Source organism: Tribolium madens, unplaced genomic scaffold (assembly GCF_015345945.1).
Source record: "Tribolium madens isolate multiple individuals breed KSU strain unplaced genomic scaffold, Tmad_KSU_1.1 Scaffold_3;HRSCAF=73;Tcas5.2_LG2, whole genome shotgun sequence".
Classification (NCBI taxonomy): domain Eukaryota; kingdom Metazoa; phylum Arthropoda; class Insecta; order Coleoptera; family Tenebrionidae; genus Tribolium; species Tribolium madens.
The window spans coordinates 4,870,547-4,892,297 of NW_025401006.1; the positions used below are offsets into that span (position 1 = coordinate 4,870,547).

Here is a 21,751-nt window from a genome sequence, read left to right on the forward strand (position 1 = left end):
AAAAAAAAACGAAAAAGTCGAAAAACCTTATTCTTTTTTTCTTACATTCTTGTAGTATTATATCAAGTCATCAATTAGTTTTTTCGTATACGATTTTGAAAATAGTCACCAAAATAAGTCTTTTCCGGACTCAGTCCCCAAAAACAGTTTTTTTGGACGAAAAAGTCAAATTGGTTACTATACTGGTAATAGAAAGGTGTAATTTTGTTTTTTGGGAGCTTTAACAAAAAAAATGTTGTTTGTAACACTTACCTAAAACGTTTTTGCGAACTCATTTGTTATTCTAGTAAAACAGCAACGGTTCGTCCTCAAAAACTATATTTTAGGAACTTGTAATAAAAATAACTATTTTCAAAAAATTAATTGTTTAAGCAAAAAACGTTTATGTTCACCTGGTAGGTATAAAACCCAAAAACATTTTAGTTGGAAAGAGTATAAATTAGACCATGTTCTTGGAAACCCCCTTCTCGAGTAAGTTTACCGTCTGATAATTCTCGCTGTCATCTCCGATCCTGTAAAGTTAGAAAATAAACTGACCCATTTAGAGTTTCGTCTCGGTGAGATCTCGCGCCCTCGCATCGTGTCAGATATAAATCTCGCGATTATGCAAAAGTTCCACTGTTGCTGAAACTCTAGTTATGGCCACTTAAATTTGATAAGAACCAAAGAGACTACGTTGTAATAAATTTATTTCGTTTTTATCTAAATCGTTGTACAACAATAAAGTGACATAAAACGAGACGTTAATAAAGGAACGATACAAGGTTTCAACAACGACTAAATTAATAAGTTTGAATTCATGCAACGACGCTGATAAATTCCTCGAGTACGACGAAATTAGCTTTGGCGAATATTTACATCAGAAAACATCGCACTGATTTCCGACGATATTTTCACTTGAGTCCTATTAAAATTTCAAGTTTTTATTGGTGTTGTTAACGAGAGAAGTTCAATTAACAGTTATGTGGAGTAGGAGTAGTTAAAGGAAAGTCCAATTACGAGTATAAGGAACAGTTTGCCCTGTGGATAACCCGATTAAATTTTGTGCATTGTTTAATTAAGTTTATAATCATTTTAATGTCTCAATTAAAAATACTCAATGGTTTTTTTGATCACGAAATTCTCTGGTCAGTTGTTGATAACCAGATTGTTTAATAGAACTAGTTGAAACTCTCAATTTAAACCGAAATGAGTTTCACAAACCGATTTGTGGTTTAAATACTCGAATAAATTTCCGTTAATGAAGCTTTCTGGCCAATTCATTTCGACATAATTTATTGAAACCACGCATACCGTCAGTTTCTTTCCATTGGTTTTGGTCAGAATTCCAAACTATTATTTATTGTTTCTGTTTGTAACTAGTAGTAAATCAGCGATTTTTCGAGCGGAAGGAATCAGGTGTGCCCCATCAATTAGTGGCGAGTCTGTTCAGCCGGGACAGGACGGGATTTCGTTTGACCAAGGGATCCCAGAGCGTTAAACAATTTATTCCTCATACGGTCATTTGTTATCCGGAAGTACGCGAGCCGATTAAGCACCGCAAGTCTAGTTTCTACTAATCCCACATTACAGGACAGGGACGACGGTCATTGGAGACCTTTAATTAATGCATCCTGTTTTCTGATCCCCTCTTACCAACTGCATTAGTCTACACGGGGACCACATTAGCCAACGACCGGAAATGGAAGTTCTTTATGATCCCAATTAGACGGAAAAATCTAAGTAAAACACCAGATTTTTCCAGTCCTCAACTTTGTAATTAGGTGTCACTAGGTGCTATATTTTTTGTCAAAGATACGGAATAAAATAAAAATAGTTAAATTAAATTTTGGCGGTTTTGTTCAGCGACAAAGCGACATAAAATTTCAATTAAAAGTTCTTTAGGTTTGATAATACAATGAAATACCGTAGAAGCTTGGTAATATTAACACAAAAATCCAAAGCATGTTCACGTTAGCGCCAAGTGTTTACACTAGTGAGAATGCAAAAAAAATGTGTTATTTCTTTAAATCGCCTATTTTTTTAATTAAAAAAATACATACCACCAATTTTCATATGAAATGGACCAGTCTGAAAAAAAATAAGTTTAACACCAAAATTTTGGTAAATTTAGAGACAGACGTATCAAAAATGAACAAAATATTTGCCATAATTTGCATAAATTGACTCTGTACTCCTGGAAATGATCTTTTACAAATAAATTTATAAAAATTTCAAGTGTCGTTTTTAGGTTTTGCCATGAAAAAGCTTTTTTTTATTTTAAATTAGATAGTTCAGATAAAAAACCTAGTAAAAGCGGAAAATAAGGTATTAACAGGATCTAGAAGTTCATAGAATCAAATATTCACGTTATAGAGGGTCAACTCTAACTGAAAAATATCTCAATTACTTTATTGTTCACGTTTTTTTTTTAAATAAGCACCTTTTTTCGTTTTTTAATACCACGTTATTAAAAACAGAAAAATTGCAAAAGCATGATAGAAATTCAAGGACACGTCTTCTTACCTGCATCATTGCTTATACCTCTAAAAATTTTCATAAACTAATTTTGTCTACATATTCTTCTATAGTATTAATAAATTCGCATTTCGAAATCTTTCCAGAAATAATATGACAACTTGCTACATAGTTAAAAAAAAATGATTAAACATTATGTCGAGGAGTAAACCGCTGTGGAATTATAATGTACAAGTTGATGGAATTACGTGGAAATTTGGAATTATTTATTATTAGTTTTGGAAATATTTGAAATTACTTAGAATTATTGTTCAGAATCCTTTAAAATTGTTAGTAATTCCTAGGAAGTACTCATACGAATGCGCAAGAGTTCTGTTCTGTTCAGAAACACCATTTAAATGAAATAATGTTCAGAATAAAATAATTATTAGTATAACACGAGGATTCAAAAGAGATTTTGTAATAGGTATGTATTCTTAATATTGTTTCTAGATTTTATGTATTGTTTATTTTTATTTACATTTTTATTGCTTTACTTTACTTGAAAATTTATTTCATGTTACGTTTTCAAAATAAATTGTTTGTGTTTGATTGCGTTTTCCTTTTTTGATACACCCAATATTATGTAGTTATTAAAAACAAAAAAAAATAATAAAAAAGCAAAAATTATAAAAAGTAATTATTACAATTAGAGCAATTTTAAAATACGTAATTATATAGGATGCGCCAGAACTCGCCCCCAGAGAAAAATGCCATATAAAGTAAGATACCAGGAACATGGAAAAAATCTTATCTATAAAGGGTTTCTAAGTTATGAGAGTTTAAATTTTGCACTTTGACTCTATTTATTTTTGTTGGAAAAATTATTTTCCAAGTTTTTTTGCTACATGCTGTTAGAAGAGGAAACAAGGAAGCTATATTCTAAATATACTAAATAATTGTATAAAAACATATACAAGATCATCAGTATCATTAAATATGCATAAAAAATATCAAATGTCTAAAAATACATATGTGTCAAAAATTTTTAAACATATTTTCCATGTTCCTGGTATCTTATCTTACTTGAAATTTTTTTCTGTGACGCGAGTTCTAGCGCAGCCTATAATATACTTCTATATGGAATATATTCTTATAGTAAAAAACTTACCCAAATATGAAAAAGTAATATCAGAAAATTATATAAACAAACTCAGACTATAAATATCACATCAGTTTACTTTAATTTAAATTTAGTTATTTAGAGATTTTTGGAATTATTATAAATGTGAGAAAAACAATAACTTACCTAAAAAAAATATTACACCTATTTTTGGTTGCAAATATATTTTTTTATTATTTTATATTATGTTTTTTATATTAATTTATTGATAATATTTTTTTATATTCTTGTTGATTTAAAAAACGTACAAAATTAGAAGAAAAAATCGCGATCAATGATCTTTCATCAATTATCGATGCATGGTATTAAATAACATAATAATAATTTTTTTAACAAAATTGATCAATAAATCCGGATCCGTAAGGGAAATTTTCAAATAACATTTTTTTGAGTCAAATTTTTTGTCTTAACTTGGTTGACCACAATGTCTCTGCCTCATTTAAGGTTCACAGTTTTAGAATGCATTAATAGATTTATCGCCAAAAAATTATTCCTGATGTAAATTTTTGTTATGTTACTGAGATAATTAAAGCTCACCGCTTTCAGTATGCTCGTGCTTTTGCATTTCCAGGCAGAATGTTTTAATAAAATTATATTTTTACATCAAAAAATGAAATAAAAGCATAAATAACCCCAAAAACCCTTTTTAACTTTCCTTCTTGAATTTTCGTCTGAAATATTGGTTCAAGCGTTGTCTTCAGAGTGCATTTTTCCTCTTACTCAAACTTCTCTCTAAAACAATCAAATCACGTCTGACTATTAAATTCCAGCGTTCGTGAAAATTTCCCTAAAGAGTCGTTTTCTGCCAGCAATTATCGATGTAATTTTCGTCGAATTGTCGCCTCGTAATAACGCTTGTTGCAAAATTTCAATTTGGCTACAATTTTTTGTTTAAGTTTCTTACATGGAAGTATCATTACCGGCAATTAGCCGCTACATTAAGCAACCGTTAACTTTAAACTTTTAATAGAAAAAGTGTAGTTGCGGCTCGGCGTTCATTTAATATTCGTGATTTATGACTCGACTTGTTATTTCTAACTTGATTAAGAAAGGAACTAATTTCTACATTAAATTACATTTCTCCGCTCTAGAAGAATATGACGGTTGAAATGAGGCTACCGCAAAAAACCACACCGAGTTGATTGCGTCGCTAACTCGGATTTTATGCAAACAAGAAGCAAAAATAAAGAAAATAGTTTCAATCATTAAAGAAATTGAGGCGGAAATCTGCTCCATTATCTTTATTTAGCCATAAGTTTTTACGACATATTACGAAGAATTTATTGTTATATAAAAATATAAAATATCCATAAGGAGGAAGCTCGAGTAAAGGAAATAAAAATTTAAGCCAAAGCGTCACCTTAATCAACAGAAAAAATCACTAAAACTGTCACTAATGCCAACATAAAAATTTTATTCTCACTCTTAAAAATCATTGAGTGACGCACCCCCTGCCACACTTGCTTATTTTAAATGTTACAACCATTATTTTATTCTGTTAAATGTCACTGAAACAGATAGCTGACAATAAATCAAGCCCGGATTGTAAAATAACGTCACAATGCGGGGTGGAAATTATTATACGGTATTTTTCGTGACGTGAATATTATACACGTCGATTGTATCGTGAATATTTAAGCAAAAACTTTATTCGAATGTCTTAGTTGGGACTGCGTGTATAATTGGAGTTAAAACTTGCCCCAAAGTGTCTAAATTTAATGTTGTTGTATGTGGAGGAGCAAATTATCTCGCCACTCATAGCGCCCAAAGTTCGCAAGTCTTAAGTGAAACTTTGCGAAAATCCTGTCACCTCACCATCATTTTCATACCTCCAACTTTTAACAAGAATTTTTCGCTTTCCTTTTGGCTATTGCAGTTCTTTATTTATTGCACAATTCTGTCACTTGATCTCTATATCCCTTTCGCATATTTATAGCGTCGATTTCGTATCAAATCGCTTCAATTTACTGATCGATTGATTAAATCCAATCGAGAATTTTTCTAAACTCCCGTGCTCTTAATTGTTGCGATTTTTCTCTTTCCTCGTATCAGTCAACTCGAAACACAAACAAACTTCGTATTGATTGTGTTTTTCAAGTGTGAAACTTCAAAACTACGCAAAAAGCGGTCATTTATCACAACGACATGCAAAATATATTTTTATTTCGAGCTTATGTGAAAAATCCTGAATTCGGAATGAGCCAAATATCAACTAATGCAATGGGGTGGGTGAAAAATTTGTATATTTGGAAAGATAGGCTTGAATCGCAACCCTTGTTTTGTGCACTAAATACCACCAAATTAATTTCGGCGGTTTTTCTTAACGCTGGGGTGTTTTAAAAATTTGGGGGGTGTGTGTACAAATAGTGCCATTAATCTTTCTTAGGAATTTTTGCTTTTTATTCAGGATTTACTGCGATGGAGCGCAGTTATTTCCCATTAAACTTAGCTAGATTTTAATGCAAAAAGCCTATTTTTTGAAAAATTATTTATGGTATTACAATAGAATTTAAAACTTATAGATTTATGTTTAATCTATAAAACAAACTAAACAAAATAAATTTATGACAAAAGCATCAAAGACGAAGAAAAATATGAAATGTTCTCGTTTTATTTCAAACATCGCATTTTTTCTTTTGATATTTGAGTGTATTGGATACGTTTTCAAATCAAAAAATATTTTATTAAATTCCAATCCAATCCGTATTTAATTCCTAAATTGCACCATCAATTTTTAATACATAATTTCAAGATCAAATATTTAAAAATTTGGAATGTGTACTTTGATAAAAGGGGAGGATTTAGAACTGGTAAAATAATTATTATTAATCCAAAAACCATTTCAATGGTGTGTTTTCATTAGGGCTTAAAGCGATTGAATTTTAATTATGATTTCTTGTCAGTAAACACAAAATTTATTCGCGAAAATAATTTCCATTACGCCGCAATATAATTAATTATAAAACCCGCAGTCTATAATAACATAATAGTTTTCATTAAAAACATATTCAAGTTTTGCCGAGTTAAAACCTAAGTTTTAATTATACTCTATTGTGAGTTTTGCATTATCAAACCATTTAGTTTAACCCTTAATTTCACCTGATCAAAACAGTCGTGTTGAAAATTCCAGCATTTATTTATTGCTAGGCAGAACACCCAAAACTTTTCCAAAGTTTTGTTCTATCTAAAGCTATAAAAGATTTCGGAGCTTAAGCAAACACCCCAAAGAAGGAAAATTAATTTTCGACGTCAACAATGTAACCGTCATGAATGGGGCCTTGAAATTGTATTAGTTGCTCGAGTATTAAGCCGATAATAAGACTTTTATGAACTGTGATGGTCGGAAAATGCTCCGACACAATGTTTATTAATTTATACAGCTCTATTTGATGTTTGAAGCAAGCAACAGTGTTGATACATTTCTCTTTTATCCCAGTTTCCATCCTTATTCAATTCGCAATACCGAACAAGATTCTTCAATTACAAAAATTACACATTGAGGTAATTCCGTTTGAATTGCATCTTGTAATTCTTACTGAACCACCACTGAAAGAATTTTATATTTCACTCCTGTTTATTCTCAATTATCAATACAAAGTCCGTTTTCAATCATCAATTTTTCATTTGCGTTTTTTCAAAGTAAAAGTAGGTGACTAATCTAAATTAAAAATGCTTTCCAATCTTGAAAATTAATTAAAACTTTTCAATGACTTGAGTTAAAATAATATTCGTGTTCAATGGAATTGCACCAATTCTAACCAAAAAACAAAATTTCCAACTTTTTGACTTAATTTTTACTCTAATTTAAGTCATTAGGAACCACTTGCATCAAATATAGTTAAGACGCTAACTACAAGTTAATTTAACTTGCTATGCAGAGTTTCCAACATTGACAAATGAATTGTTACTTTATAATTGTCTGTCAGGCTCAAGTTTAGGTAAAATTTAAAAGTTTTTAATTTAAGTTTGTAATCAAATTTGAACCGGGATAGTTTTTTTACAAAAATACAAGCATAAGTAATAAAATTTCCTTATTAGCATAGAATTTTATATTCCAAAAAAACAATTTACCTAATATAAATATTAAAAAATTAAATATAAATAAAATAAAAAACGAAAAACTGATCTTGATCAGTCAGTGTTGTGATTTTTAATTTCCAGTTGCTTCAGCTTTACACAAATTTGGTTTAAAACTTAACTTAATTTCAGGTTTGTTTGTGACAAAGGGTTTTGAATTGAAGTGGATGGCTATTATCAATATTAATAAATTTATCGTATTAACGATGTTGGGGCGAAATTAGCTAAATATTTTAATGGCACGGCGTTGTCGTAATATAATATTAAAGTTTGAAATAAATTATTGCAAAGTGCATTTGCGGTAGATGCTCAAGTTTGTGCTTCTCAAACAGTGTTTAAGTTAGTCCCAAAATATTTACTTTCCAACCAATTAATTAATGATTTTGAAATTCATTAGTCTTGCTGTTGGGTATTTTCGCACCTGCTGTTTGGAATTAATTTCTCCTGACGTTGAAACGTTTTTCTTCTTCTTCGAGTGTGTCAATAAATTTTTGATGTGCTGCTAAAAGGTTAAACGGGTCACGTTTGGCTCGGTAAGAAAAAAAATGTAAATTGAGGTCTAAAAAAGTATATTTTGACTTTTATTGCCGAAAGATCGGTGTATGTCTGCGGAGTGATCAATTTTTTCCTGTCTATAGCAAATAACAGGGGAAATAAAATGTTGTAAAGTCTCATAAAAAATTCACTTATGCCCCATCAAATATTCCGCAACACCTAATTTATTTCCCCTCGAGTAATTTCGTGAAAAAGACCAGACATCAGTAATTTTCAAGCCGCGACTCGAGACAATTATTGCGCAACTCTCTAAAACTCAAAGCAAATATTTTTCGGTTGAATTTTTAATGAAAACGAAATCTTGAGATGCGCGGAATTTTTATGAAATTTTCAAAGTTGCACTAGTGTGCTCATCCTCCAAAAAGCTGATTAAGAAAAGCTTTTGAAAGCGTTGTAAGTTATTCATGAAAGCTCCGTACAACTTTTAGGTAGCTATATAATAAAATGAGTAAACAGAATTCGAGCTTTGTTGATAGATTCGTTTAAGAAATTATCCTTCCGTTTGTCTTACTGATTATGTTTTTGCTTGTGTGTGAAGTTTATTGCCAATCACGAAATTGTGTTACCGCACAATTCTTTCTCTCTAACTATTTTGATGCCAGAGGCAAAAAACGCCAATTTTAACGTCGTTTTAATCATCGACAAAAACGCATAGCAAGATCACCGATCAAAAATAAATTATGCAAAACTGACGGACAAAAAGCCAAGGGTTCGCAGTTTATCTCGCTTTTTACCTTTCAGATAAAGCAGATTTCTCGCCTTACCAATCGGGGCCTGCTTTTACAGAAATAGGCTCAGTTTTACGACAGAATTGATTTATTCCAGCCAAATCACAGAATTATTTTATCAAAATTTCTAGCCCGGCGCATCCACCATTTTTGCATCAACTCTAATTAAAAATTTTCATTTTTTTGCAGCGTAATTAAACTGTCACGAGCATTTAATTTATAACACACATTGTTAGCCGTGTATTTTTTTAATATTGGCTGATAATAGCTTTGTGGTGAAATGAAACGATTTATAACAATGATCCTGTTTTTGGGACGAAAATAAACTTTTTCCGTTCGAACGAAAGATGAGAAGACAGGTCAGCTACAAATAAGTAACAATGTGTCGCAATATTGTAGATATTGTTCATTCCCTTGTGGTTCATGACACGTGATAGACGCTCAAAGGACCTAGATGCAGGCTTTTCTGTGCGGTCTGCTGCGTCTCCGCACACCATTGTTACCAACTCCACAATAACACAATATGAATCCACCCAGATTGTGTTACAATACCGCGGGCCATTACAACGGCTTTGTTCAAAATTGCTTATTTCTTTCTCCGACTCGATATCACATATTTTTACCAAATTAATTGGAAATTCCTAAGGAGGTCGCCAAGACTAAGTCAAACCGGCAAACTTTCATCTTCTCTCACAAAAGCCAAACAATATTTACAAAAAAGTAGGTTTAAAGTTCTATAATTTAAAGTTTCGGCACTAGTAAAGCAAATTACGTGCCATTTGTTTAAAGTGGATGAAGACTATCAAAATAGACGTTGCTATAAACTATACTAAAACGTGTTTAAGGTTACTTCACTTTTATTTAATTAAAATTTTATAATTTCGAAACAGGTAAAAATTATTTCTTGAGAAAAAAAAACTTTACATCTTTTTTAATCACAATAATTTGCAAAGTTTGAATAAACAAAAATTGGATAACTTTTTTTATAAAGCCTAAATGTAAAACGTTGACAAATTTTCAAAAAATTTTTAACAAAGCATCGTCAGAAACTGGTTACAAGATTTGTAAAAGTTTACCAAATAAATAATATAAAACACTTAAAACACATTAAAATTAAAAATTACAAAATTTGTTTTGATATTATTTATAGTACCTAACATTTAATATGAGGTATATAATGTACAATACTATGTTTTTTTTTTGACAGAAATATGAGAAAATATCTTAAAGTTTAGATTAATGATAGATTTGTTAATAATTATTTTCCGTTAATGGTGGTTTTGTGATCAAGAAATTAAAATTGTTGTCAGACTTGCAGCAAATTTAATTCTCTACATCTTTCTGTTATAATTAAATATCTACTAATTTGATTTTTTTATAATACTTGACCCTACTTTAATTTACATTACACTACTTTTGTTGTATACTTGTTAGTTTAAAGTTTGTTTTCTTTAAATAATCAATTGTCAAAAAGTTATTAAGTTGGCAGAAGTATCATGGTGAATGTCAAACATTAAGATTGGTTTTTAGTTAACAGTTTTTAAATAACATGTATAATATGTCGCAAAGTTCTAGAGAGTGAAATTGAGATATAGCTGGTATATAAGAATGTTTTAGGGTGATACAACATGGTTTTTTTAATTATTTTGACATAGACAATTTTGTATAAGAAATTATAGAAAAAGTTTTTCTGTCTTTTAAATTTTATATTTGAACCATCAAAAGTGTATTATTATATTTCGAAGTCATTATGAAGCAAGGTGCACTTATACTAGTCTTTATTAAACAAAAAAAAGAGAGAAAACGAGAGAAAATAAAGGCTTTTTAAAAATAAATTTTATAAATTTTAATACGTAAATAACTTCTCGACATTTTTTTTATTTTTCCATGTTGTTATGGTATAAATCATATTCTACAATTTACAGTCGTTAAGCTGTCAATATCACCCTAGTATCACATAGGACTGTTAAGAGGTTTTAACAGCCCGACTCGTGCTTTAGAGCCCGCTTTTTTAACAGTTTAAATCTTAAAATACTGCCAATTTAAAAAATTAAGAATTATTTTTTCAATATGGTAATTTAATACGACGAAAAACTTTGTACGCACCACCTGCTGTTAGGGGCCATACCTTCCTCGGCTGTTATGGCCTTCTTAACAGCTCTGAATACGTAAATAACTATTATGTTTCTGGTCAAAATGTGGTTTTTTATGTTACAAGAAATGAAAATCAACACAAAAATGTTTTTGGATTTATTAACCAACATGAAGAAACACGAATTTGAAACAAAATAGTCAATTTCAATAAAATAATTTTTAATAATAATAAAATAATTACTTTATTGATTAGTTAAATTAAACTTACAATGATAAAATATTAACAAAAACAACAAGAACAAATTCAATTACAAAATTGCAAAAATAACATTTAATGTTTGAAAGCGCTATTCGTAAATGTCACTGAAATAGTATTTTTTTCAGTACATTTGTCTACTCAAAACTACAGCAAAATAAATAAATAAATTAATAATTTTAATTTTCACAGGCAAATTATGTTAGGTTTGCAATATAATAATAATAAAAAAAATAATGTTTTAAAAATAAAAAAGAATTTGAGAATTATGATTAAGAAGTTTACTAATAATACAAATTTCCTAATCAATTAATTTCTTAATTCAAAGTTTATTCACCTGGTATGTTGTGCAGTGTAAGAATTTCAGAGTTACAATTTAAATGATAATCATTGATGGTAAAATTTATTGTTGTTTGATTCAAATGGTAGCAAAATATCGAGAAGAATGTTATGTTTGCTGAAATGAGTATTTTTCGCAATAAAACAAATAATTCAGTCCAGGTAATGTAAATATTTGTTTTGGGCAAAAAATAGCAATTTATTCGCGAGCTGTATCTTTAAAGGTTTTTTCTCTAGATGCATGAATTAATTTTAAATTCAGTTAAACAAAGTCCGGAAATTAAAATTTAATCAAAATTTTGGTTACAACAAAGTATGATATTTCTCTATTTTCCTCTCATTTATATCACATTATTTAGGTGTTTCCTGTCGACGATCGAATTGGCGGTCTTAGCATACATCAGTGAGGTTCATTCGCCCCCAAATCATTCAAATTCCCTCCTTTTATCTCCCATCCGTAAAATTTACGATCAATATAATTCGCACCTCGCCGCCACAATACGTGCGATTCTGTTATCAGATTAGCAACAATGTGGGCCTCATAATATTTCCCGCGCTTTTAACCGCCCGCCTATCACGGCAGTTTTTCTACGACTTCCATATTTTGTCGCTTGGAAATTGAAGCACAAAGCCGTGCCGCAACCATGTCAAAATTGGTAAAAAGCTTACGTTTTTATTTTTTAGGGCCGCCTGCTGGGGAAAGTGGATGCCTACTTTAGTTCGTTCCGCAGATGCAACTATCCCAGAGTCAGTCCACAGGGGGTAGTTGAGATAGTGCAGGAATGTGGACGGTATTCAAAGTACGTATTTAGATGTTTTGCAGGATTTCGGCGTGCCAAGAGAATAAAAAGTCGAGGGGATTTTTTCCATGTCAAAGCCATTATTTCGATCGGTTGCGAACTTGGAAAAACTAGAGTGGTCCACTTAAAAGTTGCCAACTTTGTACTTAGCATCGTTAGGAGATTCGCTGTTTGTAGTGAATTTCTCTGATACAAGCAATTTACGTTAATAGAATCACGGGATTTTTCAATACCACGCAAAAAAATTCATAAAAACCACGCTTTATCACAGTTAGGGCAACTTTAATGTGTTGCTGTCCTAAGTTAACAAAAGATTCAGATATATTAGGCTCGTTGGTGACGTTAGTCGAGGTTCAAATTTAACTTTGGACCAACAAAAAATTCAGCTTTGCATCAACGCCTTTAAATGTGTAATATTAAATTCGCAAATAAAAGAGAAAAAAATTAAAGAGGAAGAGATTGTTTTACTGCCTTGTAAATGGTGCACGCGATTCTGTCTGCTGTAAAAAAAGATAAGAAAATTGTGACTTTATGCCACTTTGTTATCATTTTTTTAAATATGAAATTGTAACTTTAACAAAAGGCGAGAGCAAATGGTCTGAGATTTGACAAACGTGTGATAAAGTAGGACGCCACTTTACACGTTTTGAACTACAAAATGTTATAAATTGCATTCAAGAAATTGCACGTAAAATAAAAATATACTCTTGAAGAAAAATACATTTAATGTTTTATATTATATAGCCCTCCAGAAAAATCTGGCTACAATCTACAACAGAAATATAGATTCGTATCTTAGTCTACTTTATTTTTATGTTTCTTATAATTTTTTTAACCACATAAATATCCTCTTAAATTCTGACGTTTCGCACTTACGTATTATATCTTGTTTTATTCTTATGTTTACGTTTTTGATTATTTTTATTCTACATTTCAATAAATTTAACATAACTGATTTTTTTTATTAAGTTTAACTGTTTATTGTGGTCCTACGGTTAAAAATTTACGCACTTACGTTTACAGATTTTCATTTTGGTAATAATTATTTGTATTACAACGGAGGAATGTGCATTTTTTTAACAAGTATAAGAAGAATTGTCAAAATTAGTAACCATCATCATCATCAGTGTAATAAATATAATTTTTTCTACGACCTAGAAAAAAAATTCAAAACTAACAATTTGTCTTGGTATCTCAGTATTGCCATTAGATCTTGCAGTATGTTTTTCGGTTTTTAAAAGAAAGGTAAAAAAAGGTAAAATTTTTATTTTCCTGGAAGGTAAAATTTTTACCCCTCTAAGGGGTAATTGACCACTTTTCTTTCTTTTTAAAGTGGAAAAACTTACTTTTTGTTAGGGTTGTAGAAAATAGTTATTTGTATTACAAGGAACGAAAATGGCTTTTTTTCCTCGCGGGAGGAATATAATTTTTCCTACAATCCAGCAAGAAAAAGTTCAAAAATAACAATTTTTCTTGATATACCAGTTTTGCCATTAAATCTAGCAGCATGCTTTTCTGTCTTTAAAGGAAGGTAGAATTTTTAAAGTAATTTTGGCAGATGAGGGAGGAAAATTTTTACCTCCCACGGAAGATAGGTAGTAATTTGCTACGCTTTTTTCTGAAATTAAGGTAAAAAAACTGACTTTACATTATTAGGCTTGTAGAATACTATATTATATCACACGGTACAAAGGAAATTTTTATAGCCCAGCTGTTTATTTCCCGAGATGAGTAGCATTGGGAGAAATAACAAATGCGAGGCTAAAAAATCTTCTCTACCGTATTTTATATAATATTTTTTTCACTATTAGCACACTTATTACCCAGAAATACAATAATGAAAAATATAACCCTACTTAATGGACATGTTGCCTCAGACGTAACATGTCGTTATTCACAACTACTATTTTTGTTAATTCACTATTACCTACAGTAATTAATTACTTACTTACACTACCGAAAATATTTTAACAAGAAATATATCTATTTGTTGTTATGACAACTAGTATTGACAGAAGTTTAGAGTTGGGGTTATTCTGATGTTTTAAATGAGGAAATTTAAGTTTTTTTATTTGATTTTGCATTAATTTTATCTCGAAATACTTCCGTTAGGACTTCTTCGATAATGAAAATGATTCGGAAAATGATTATTGACTAGTAGGAGAGAAAAACAACATCACAACCTCTCGACAAACTAAATAATGGTATCTTTTACAATTAGTAGTGAAAACAAAAAATATTATTAACTTATTACCGACTTGAAAGTTATTTAATTTTAGTAATGTTTTACGCTTTTCTTAATTTTTTTTGACCGCCCAAGTTTTTAGTCTAATTTGTTAATCTTGCTTTTTAAGTTTGCTTTTTTCTAAATACGTTACTTAACTTTACGTACTTAACTTTTTTTACATTATGTACTTATTTGCTTAGGTATTTTTTAATATTAGTATTACAAACAGAAAAATTACAAAAATACAAATTACATATTCGAACATTTCTCAAGTTTCTTTACCTCCTTTTCTTGTGGTTTTTTAGACTACCAAGCCCTTATCGAGTGTTTCTACCATTCTAACAAAAAATTTTGAAAATTATTTTTGTGTTTAACATTCATTTTAAGTGCTTTGTCACTATCTATTGAGCAATGCTAGAAATGTAAGATCTTAAATAAAATACTTAAAAACGCATTGCTTTAATTAAAAACATAAAAACTACATTTATGGAAACTGAAATTTGTTGTTGCTAATTAACAGACAAGTGTGTTTTTGGCATTGTTATAGATATTTTGATGTTTTCCAATTTTTGTTTATTTTAATTAGTTTTTATTCATTTATTTTTTAGTAGCAAATAAAAAAGTTTTTAAAGACATTAATTGCTTTTAAAATACGTTACACATTATATTTAAACAGTTTTTTTATTAATTTGGATAATAAAATAATTGGAAAATAACTTGGTTCGTTTTGCCTCAACATTCGATTATTTAATCGATCCTTTCTGGAATCAAAGTGTCTATTATCAGGACACGAAGATTGATGTAACCATTAATTTCCAGCTCTTTGCATGCGCACCTCAATTTATTTAAAAAGCTTCGTGCAAGTGGCGTTTCCTCCCGATTCAAAAATTGAAAAAGTTGCAAGGATATGAAGTCGTTTTGGATTTTTTCCACACTGCTTGATCGCTCTCAGTCAATTTCGTGGCATAGTTTTGCGGTCGTTTTTTCGCCTTGATCCCTCGGTTAGTGTTTAACCCGTCGATTTGGTAAACGAGCAACTCCACCCAGTCCGTTAAACCTCAGATAGTCGTTTGGTAATAGTTCCGAAACCGAGTGAACACCCAATTTGCCTCAGTTATTCCGGCCGTGGATAGGTGAGGAAGATAAGACCGATGCGGTCGGAATTATGAAGTTTTCGTGGACGTTCTGCACCCATGAGACGGTTTAATAACCCCGACATAATTCCAGCATTAAGCTGTTTCGTTTCAATAATACGTGAGATGGTGGAAAGCTTGTCGTTCATGTCAATATTTCAATTAAGCAACGCTCGGAAGATTTCAGAATGTCGTTGTTGCGAAATTCCGAAAGCTTGCCATTGTTCTTGACGAGAGGAAGACTCCCCCGATTGTTACACAAATAGTTTAATCTCCCGTACAATGTCCGTATTGATGTGAGCTATAGCCAGTTCGTACTGATAACAATAATGTCTCACCATCTCGTCATATTCAGAGTGTCAGATGAAAATTAGCTAGGGAGTAGATCGACAGCGATGTTGAACCGTCTTTGAATAGCGCTACGACTTGCAGATAATAGCAACCCGAGGATAACGACGATACGATGATTCAACTAAAATGGAATCAGGGAACGATTTTTAATTTAGAAAAGCTGTAGAATTATTTTACATTTAATATTTTCGAGCGAGTCAACCACAGTTTATTTCACCTCCTGCTGATTTCAAATTACAAAGTAAAGCACCATCGTCAAAACTGAAAAATGGTATTACTGACACAGCTGCTATTGCCTATTAAAATAAATTGTTGCTTCGCGGGGAGCTGTTTTAACGAGATCACTCTTACACAAAGTGAAGTTAAAAATTGTTAAAACGTTTAGTTTGTACTAATGTTTTATAAACATGAAAGCTAGGTCAAGGAGCTCTGGAATTCTAGAATTAGTTGTGCAAATTTTAGGAATTTAATCGAAATTGCTTGGAATTATTTGTAACTGTTTGAAATTATTAAAATTATCTTTGGATTCTTTAGAATTACTACAATTATTTGTGAATTACTAAAATTCTTTTTAGATTGTTAAAGATAATTTAATTACGTTCTTAGAACTATCGGAATTAATTTGGAATTACAGGAATTAATCTGATATCAATGGAATTACGATGGATTATTGAATTAATGAAATTTCGGCGGAATTTTTTGAAACTGGAATTAGTTGACGATTTACAAATCACTTTAGTTTGGCCGAAGAATAGTTTAAGCACTTATTTTGTTGAAATATATTGCTTTACAACGATTTCCAGTTAAAATCGAGCCAAATCGATTAAAAATAGGTCAAATTGCTTTATTTGTATTGTAAACTAAGTTTTAAGCACTTATTTCGGTGAAATACATTGATTTGCTTAAAATCGAAGCAAATCGATTCAAAATACATAGTTTAAATTGCTTTATTTTAGCCGACAACTGCGATTTGAACAATTATTTTGTAGAAATACATTGATTTACAACAATTTTTGGCTTAAAATTATGCCATTAAAAATTGCTCAAATCGCCTTTATTTTGACAAAACTGGCAATTAAAGCACTTATTTTCTTGAAATACAAATTTACAATGATTTCCGACTTAAAATCAAGCCAAATCGATTAGAAATTGCTCAAAACGCTTTATTTTGTCCGAAAATGGCGGTTTAAGCATTTTAAGTTAACAGCTTCTCGGATAGGTATTAAAAATAGTTAAATAACCTGCATTTTATTTATTAGACTTGTGGAAAATTTCAATTTATACTTTTTAAAAAGAATTTTGGAACTTATTGTAATTTTTATTCACAATGTTTTTTATCAAGTTATTGAATTTGACATAGAAGCAAAATTTTCCAATATTTATATTTCCTAACTGTAGTTAAAATTTGAAGGAGTAAAAGAGTTACTAGAAGAGAAAATTTTAGGTCCGAATTACAATCACAGTGTAGGTTTGATTACTGAGAAATTTTCATTGATTTACACATTTATAAAATAAAAAAACAAATGATTTACCACTTTTTAGGTAACAAATAAGTTATTAGTTACATTGTGATGATTCATAAATAAGTTTTTTTTTTAATAAAAAACTGAATTTTCAGCACTTGTCTCCGCTTGAAACGTCTTTTTTTAATATTATTACAGATATTTTTTTTTATACAAAGACTATTGTGTTTTTTACTTCTTCCACTTTTTTTTCCTAATTTCGTCAAAGTATGTCAAGAATTCCAGCAAGTAGCTAACAATTTTTATCCATGTAATTCCAAAAAGAGCTGTGTGTAAATATTAGAAATAAACTAGTCAACACGAAAAAGAGCCACTTCTAAAAATCTGAGTGTTTTTTGGAGGAAATAGTTTTTTAATTAGAATTCTTTTTAATATATTTATTTTAAACTGTACTTTAGTACATTTTGTTGTATTGTATGCTTAATTTTTAGATTACTGAGTGGTCGCCAACCTCATAAAATTTAATAAAATAAAAAAGTGGCTTTTTTTGTTTTGACTAGTTTATTTTAATGAATTTTTTAAATTCTCAAAAATTTACCGTTTTTCCAAAATTGTAGCACATTGAATTTTCGAAATGTACCTAATGTTTAGTAAATTCTTGAATAAATAAAAAGTGGTCTAATTTCTAATGATTATTTTGTACTTATGTAAAACTCTAAAGTGCTAAATAAGATGCATTTTGTTAAATGTAGAATTAAATTTGAAACATTTTCCCGTCAAATTTCTGCATCAAAAGTAAATTTTATAGTGCTTTTAAAAGTTAACTTTTTTAGCGAAAAAACGTGTAGAAAGTAATACTTTTACTTTCTTAACGATTTTATTAAAAAATCATTGATAAATACAAAAATTATCTTTAATTATTACTATTGTTGCTGTTATAGCTACAGCAGTTAATGTTAATCTGGCAATTTATAGGACTATACTCTTCATTTGTAACAGAATTTTTTGACATTTCCAATTTTTAAACAAAAAAATTCTTTTGAATATCTTTCACATGATTTTTGTGAGATTATTAACATTTAAATCACTTTCACTTAGTTTATCAGAAGTGTTAATTTCTGAAGACTTAGAACTTTTTCTCGTTAAATTTCTAAATCAAAAGTAAATTTTTTACCCAGTGCTTCTAAAAGTTGACTTTTTTAGCAAACAATTGTATAGAAACTATTTTATTAAAAAATCATTAATAAATACAAAAATTATCTTCAATTATTACTATTGTTGCTGTTACAGCTACAACAATTAACGTTAATCTGACAATTTATAGAACCATATTCTTCATTTGTTTAACAGAGTTATCTGACATTTCCAATTTTCAAATAAAAAAATTCTTTTGCATATCTTTTACACGTTTTTTGCAATTGTTCAGAAGTGCTAATTTTTCCGTTGAAAAACACAACTAAATTTATTAAGAGTAAACTAATGTTTATAAACAAACTTTCGTTTTCGTAGAGTTTATAACAAAGAGCTTTTTTGTCTCAACGTTGGTCTTTAGAGGATCATTGTGCAAAAAATATCGTGTACAACACGTTTACAAAGTCTCTTTTTGCTTGATTAAATGCAAACTCATGAAAAACTTTGTAAAGTAGTTGTACAAATGTCTATTTTCGCACTTTCCTTTTTTGCAAAGCCGCGTCAAACGCAGGTATGCTCTGCAGCTGTCAATTTGACGAGACCATTTTGCATTTGGCTATTAAATAGATAGATACGGAGCTGATTGATGGCGAGTGTAAATCAGTATCAGTGCTAAATTTAGTACTCTCGATCATTTGATGATGATTCGTGGCCAGTCAGTGTTAAATCTTAGTTATTAAACCATGATATTTACCGTTTTATGATTGTTACAAATTAATGTCTGTCTGTGGAACTCTTATTATAACGTTATCTGCCCCAAAGGCTTTACTAATTAGATATTCCAAGATTTTACTGCTCTAAAATTTATTTAATCTCTTGTCGGAGATAAAATTAATTTTTAGCCCAGGAAAAAGTTGGCTGCAGTTGAAATAGCACCAATTCAGGAAAAACACAATTTTTCTTACACTAATTAAAAACTCTTCCCGGTAAAGGGATATTTTTTACTCGAGTATTAATTGTGTTAGTGAAATGAAAGTCTGCAAGTTTAATTAATTTACAAATTTGGTGAAATAAATCATTAAAAACAGGAAAATAGGACCGCCATAAGTTCTGGCCGTTACAGTAATGACTGTGAATTGGGTCCGTCGAGATTTACATTCAAATAATGTGAACATGTGGTGACAAAGGGATCCTCGCTCAACTATTAATCAGAATAATTGAATTGGAATCTTGGCCAATTTAAAAATTAATCTTCTCGATTTGGAGATTAGTTCTAGATTGGCTCTTTGATGTTGTTTGGAGATTTGTGTATGAATATTAATAATTATTAGTAAAGCGGATGAGCTCCAACTCTATGTATAATAGATGTGTGTTTTGAGCCGAATCGGGTTATTATATCGATTGCAGGCTCAAAGGCAGCGTTCAATTAAAATCACGATATGCACTATTAATCGAAACTTTGCCAGTAGCTGGACAAATTGGACGATATTAGCTTATGTTTTGTCCACTGTTCTTTGCTTTAATTATTATGGTAATGTCTTAATTACCGATAAAATTACATTGCGGGTCTCAGATTTTCCAAAAGATTGATGAGGAACCTCCCTTAGGAAGTAACATATTGCATCTGGCTGTCAACGCCAAAACGCTCTTGCCTGCACTTAATCAACACCAAACACACTTTTCTTACACCGATTCGTAATTATAAACAACAATTTCAGTTATAGTTAATTGGACTTGTAGAGGAATAACAATTCAAATTAGTTTTACACTGAAAATGGTTTACTTAATGGTTCACTGGTATTGAATTAATGCGAGACTTCGAGTGCAAATGTGTGCATGTTTCAGTGAAATTCTGAAACTTCTGTTCTGGAATATTGATAAATGTTGCAGTTTGGAATGAGTTGCGAACAGGTCTTGCGGCAGAATTTTAACACAACGATAAATTGACAAGCAAAGTTACGTTTTATAATTTTTTTATTATGTGAAAACTAATAATTTTGCAAACTGAGATGTTGTTTAATATTCTGCAACGCCTAAAATGTAGTTGAATAATTTATTTTACAAGGTGAAAAAACTGAAATTTAACTTATTTTAAACTTTAATTTAACGTAATCTCAACACTTCTAACTTTAAATTTAACATAAGCTGACTTTGTGTGGGTAATAATAATAATTGCAAACTTTGAAGGTTTTAATTTGAGTTAGTTTTTAACTAAAAAAAAAGTAAACAATAATTTTCCAAATTGAGACAATGATTTGATTTCTTTTAACTTTAAATTGGTCACAAGTTGCTTTTTTGTGTGTAATAATAGTAAATGTAAACTTTAATGGTTATAATGTTGAGCTAGTTTCAATTCTAGAGAATGATATCGAGCTTTTACATCAAAAAGAATAATCTCAACGCATGCGATGATTTTTTTTTTAATTTAAAAATATTCACATACTTGAATTGAAATAAAAGTTTTTTGCAACATTATTAAAAATCTAATAGAATCACCTTCTTTGTTACATATGTATTTAAATTTGTTCGTTAATAGCCAAAAACGTGTTTATTTTGTACTCAATGTTAAAGAGTGCTTTTATCAACAAATTTCAGTAGATAAAATAGTCTTTTATTGTCTAGTGAAATAATGTAATTTTTATCTACTGTTTATATTCATGAAATTCTGGTAGGTGAGTACAAAATAAAACGAAATATTATACACGACGATAAAGATTGTTTATCCACTCGTGATTTCGTCACTCGTAAACTTAACCTTTTCACTCGTAGATAAACAATTTCTTTATCGCCTTATATACAAACTGTAATTTTTTTTTCAATTTTGAGTACAGCCCTGTGTAATCTGCATCTTTATTGTTTTTTTACAAAACTTATTAAAATTTTCCGTACAGGTTGAATAGATAAGTAAAGTCACGTTTCGTAATTTTTTTAGTACTGAAAAAATTCACAATAATTTTGCAAATTGAAACATTGTTTAG

The 21,751-nt window shown here is 29.9% G+C and overlaps 1 protein-coding gene across 1 annotated transcript in view; it reads left to right on the forward strand.

Annotated features, from left to right (window-relative positions):
* Positions 1-21,751, forward strand: part of LOC123007307 (LHFPL tetraspan subfamily member 6 protein-like) — an 82,768-nt gene that overhangs the window by 33,557 nt on the left and 27,460 nt on the right. Inside the window, exon 3 of the mRNA XM_044402537.1 lies at positions 12,353-12,468. Within this exon, the coding sequence (XP_044258472.1) occupies positions 12,353-12,468 (116 nt within the window). The remainder of the gene's footprint in view (positions 1-12,352; positions 12,469-21,751) is intronic.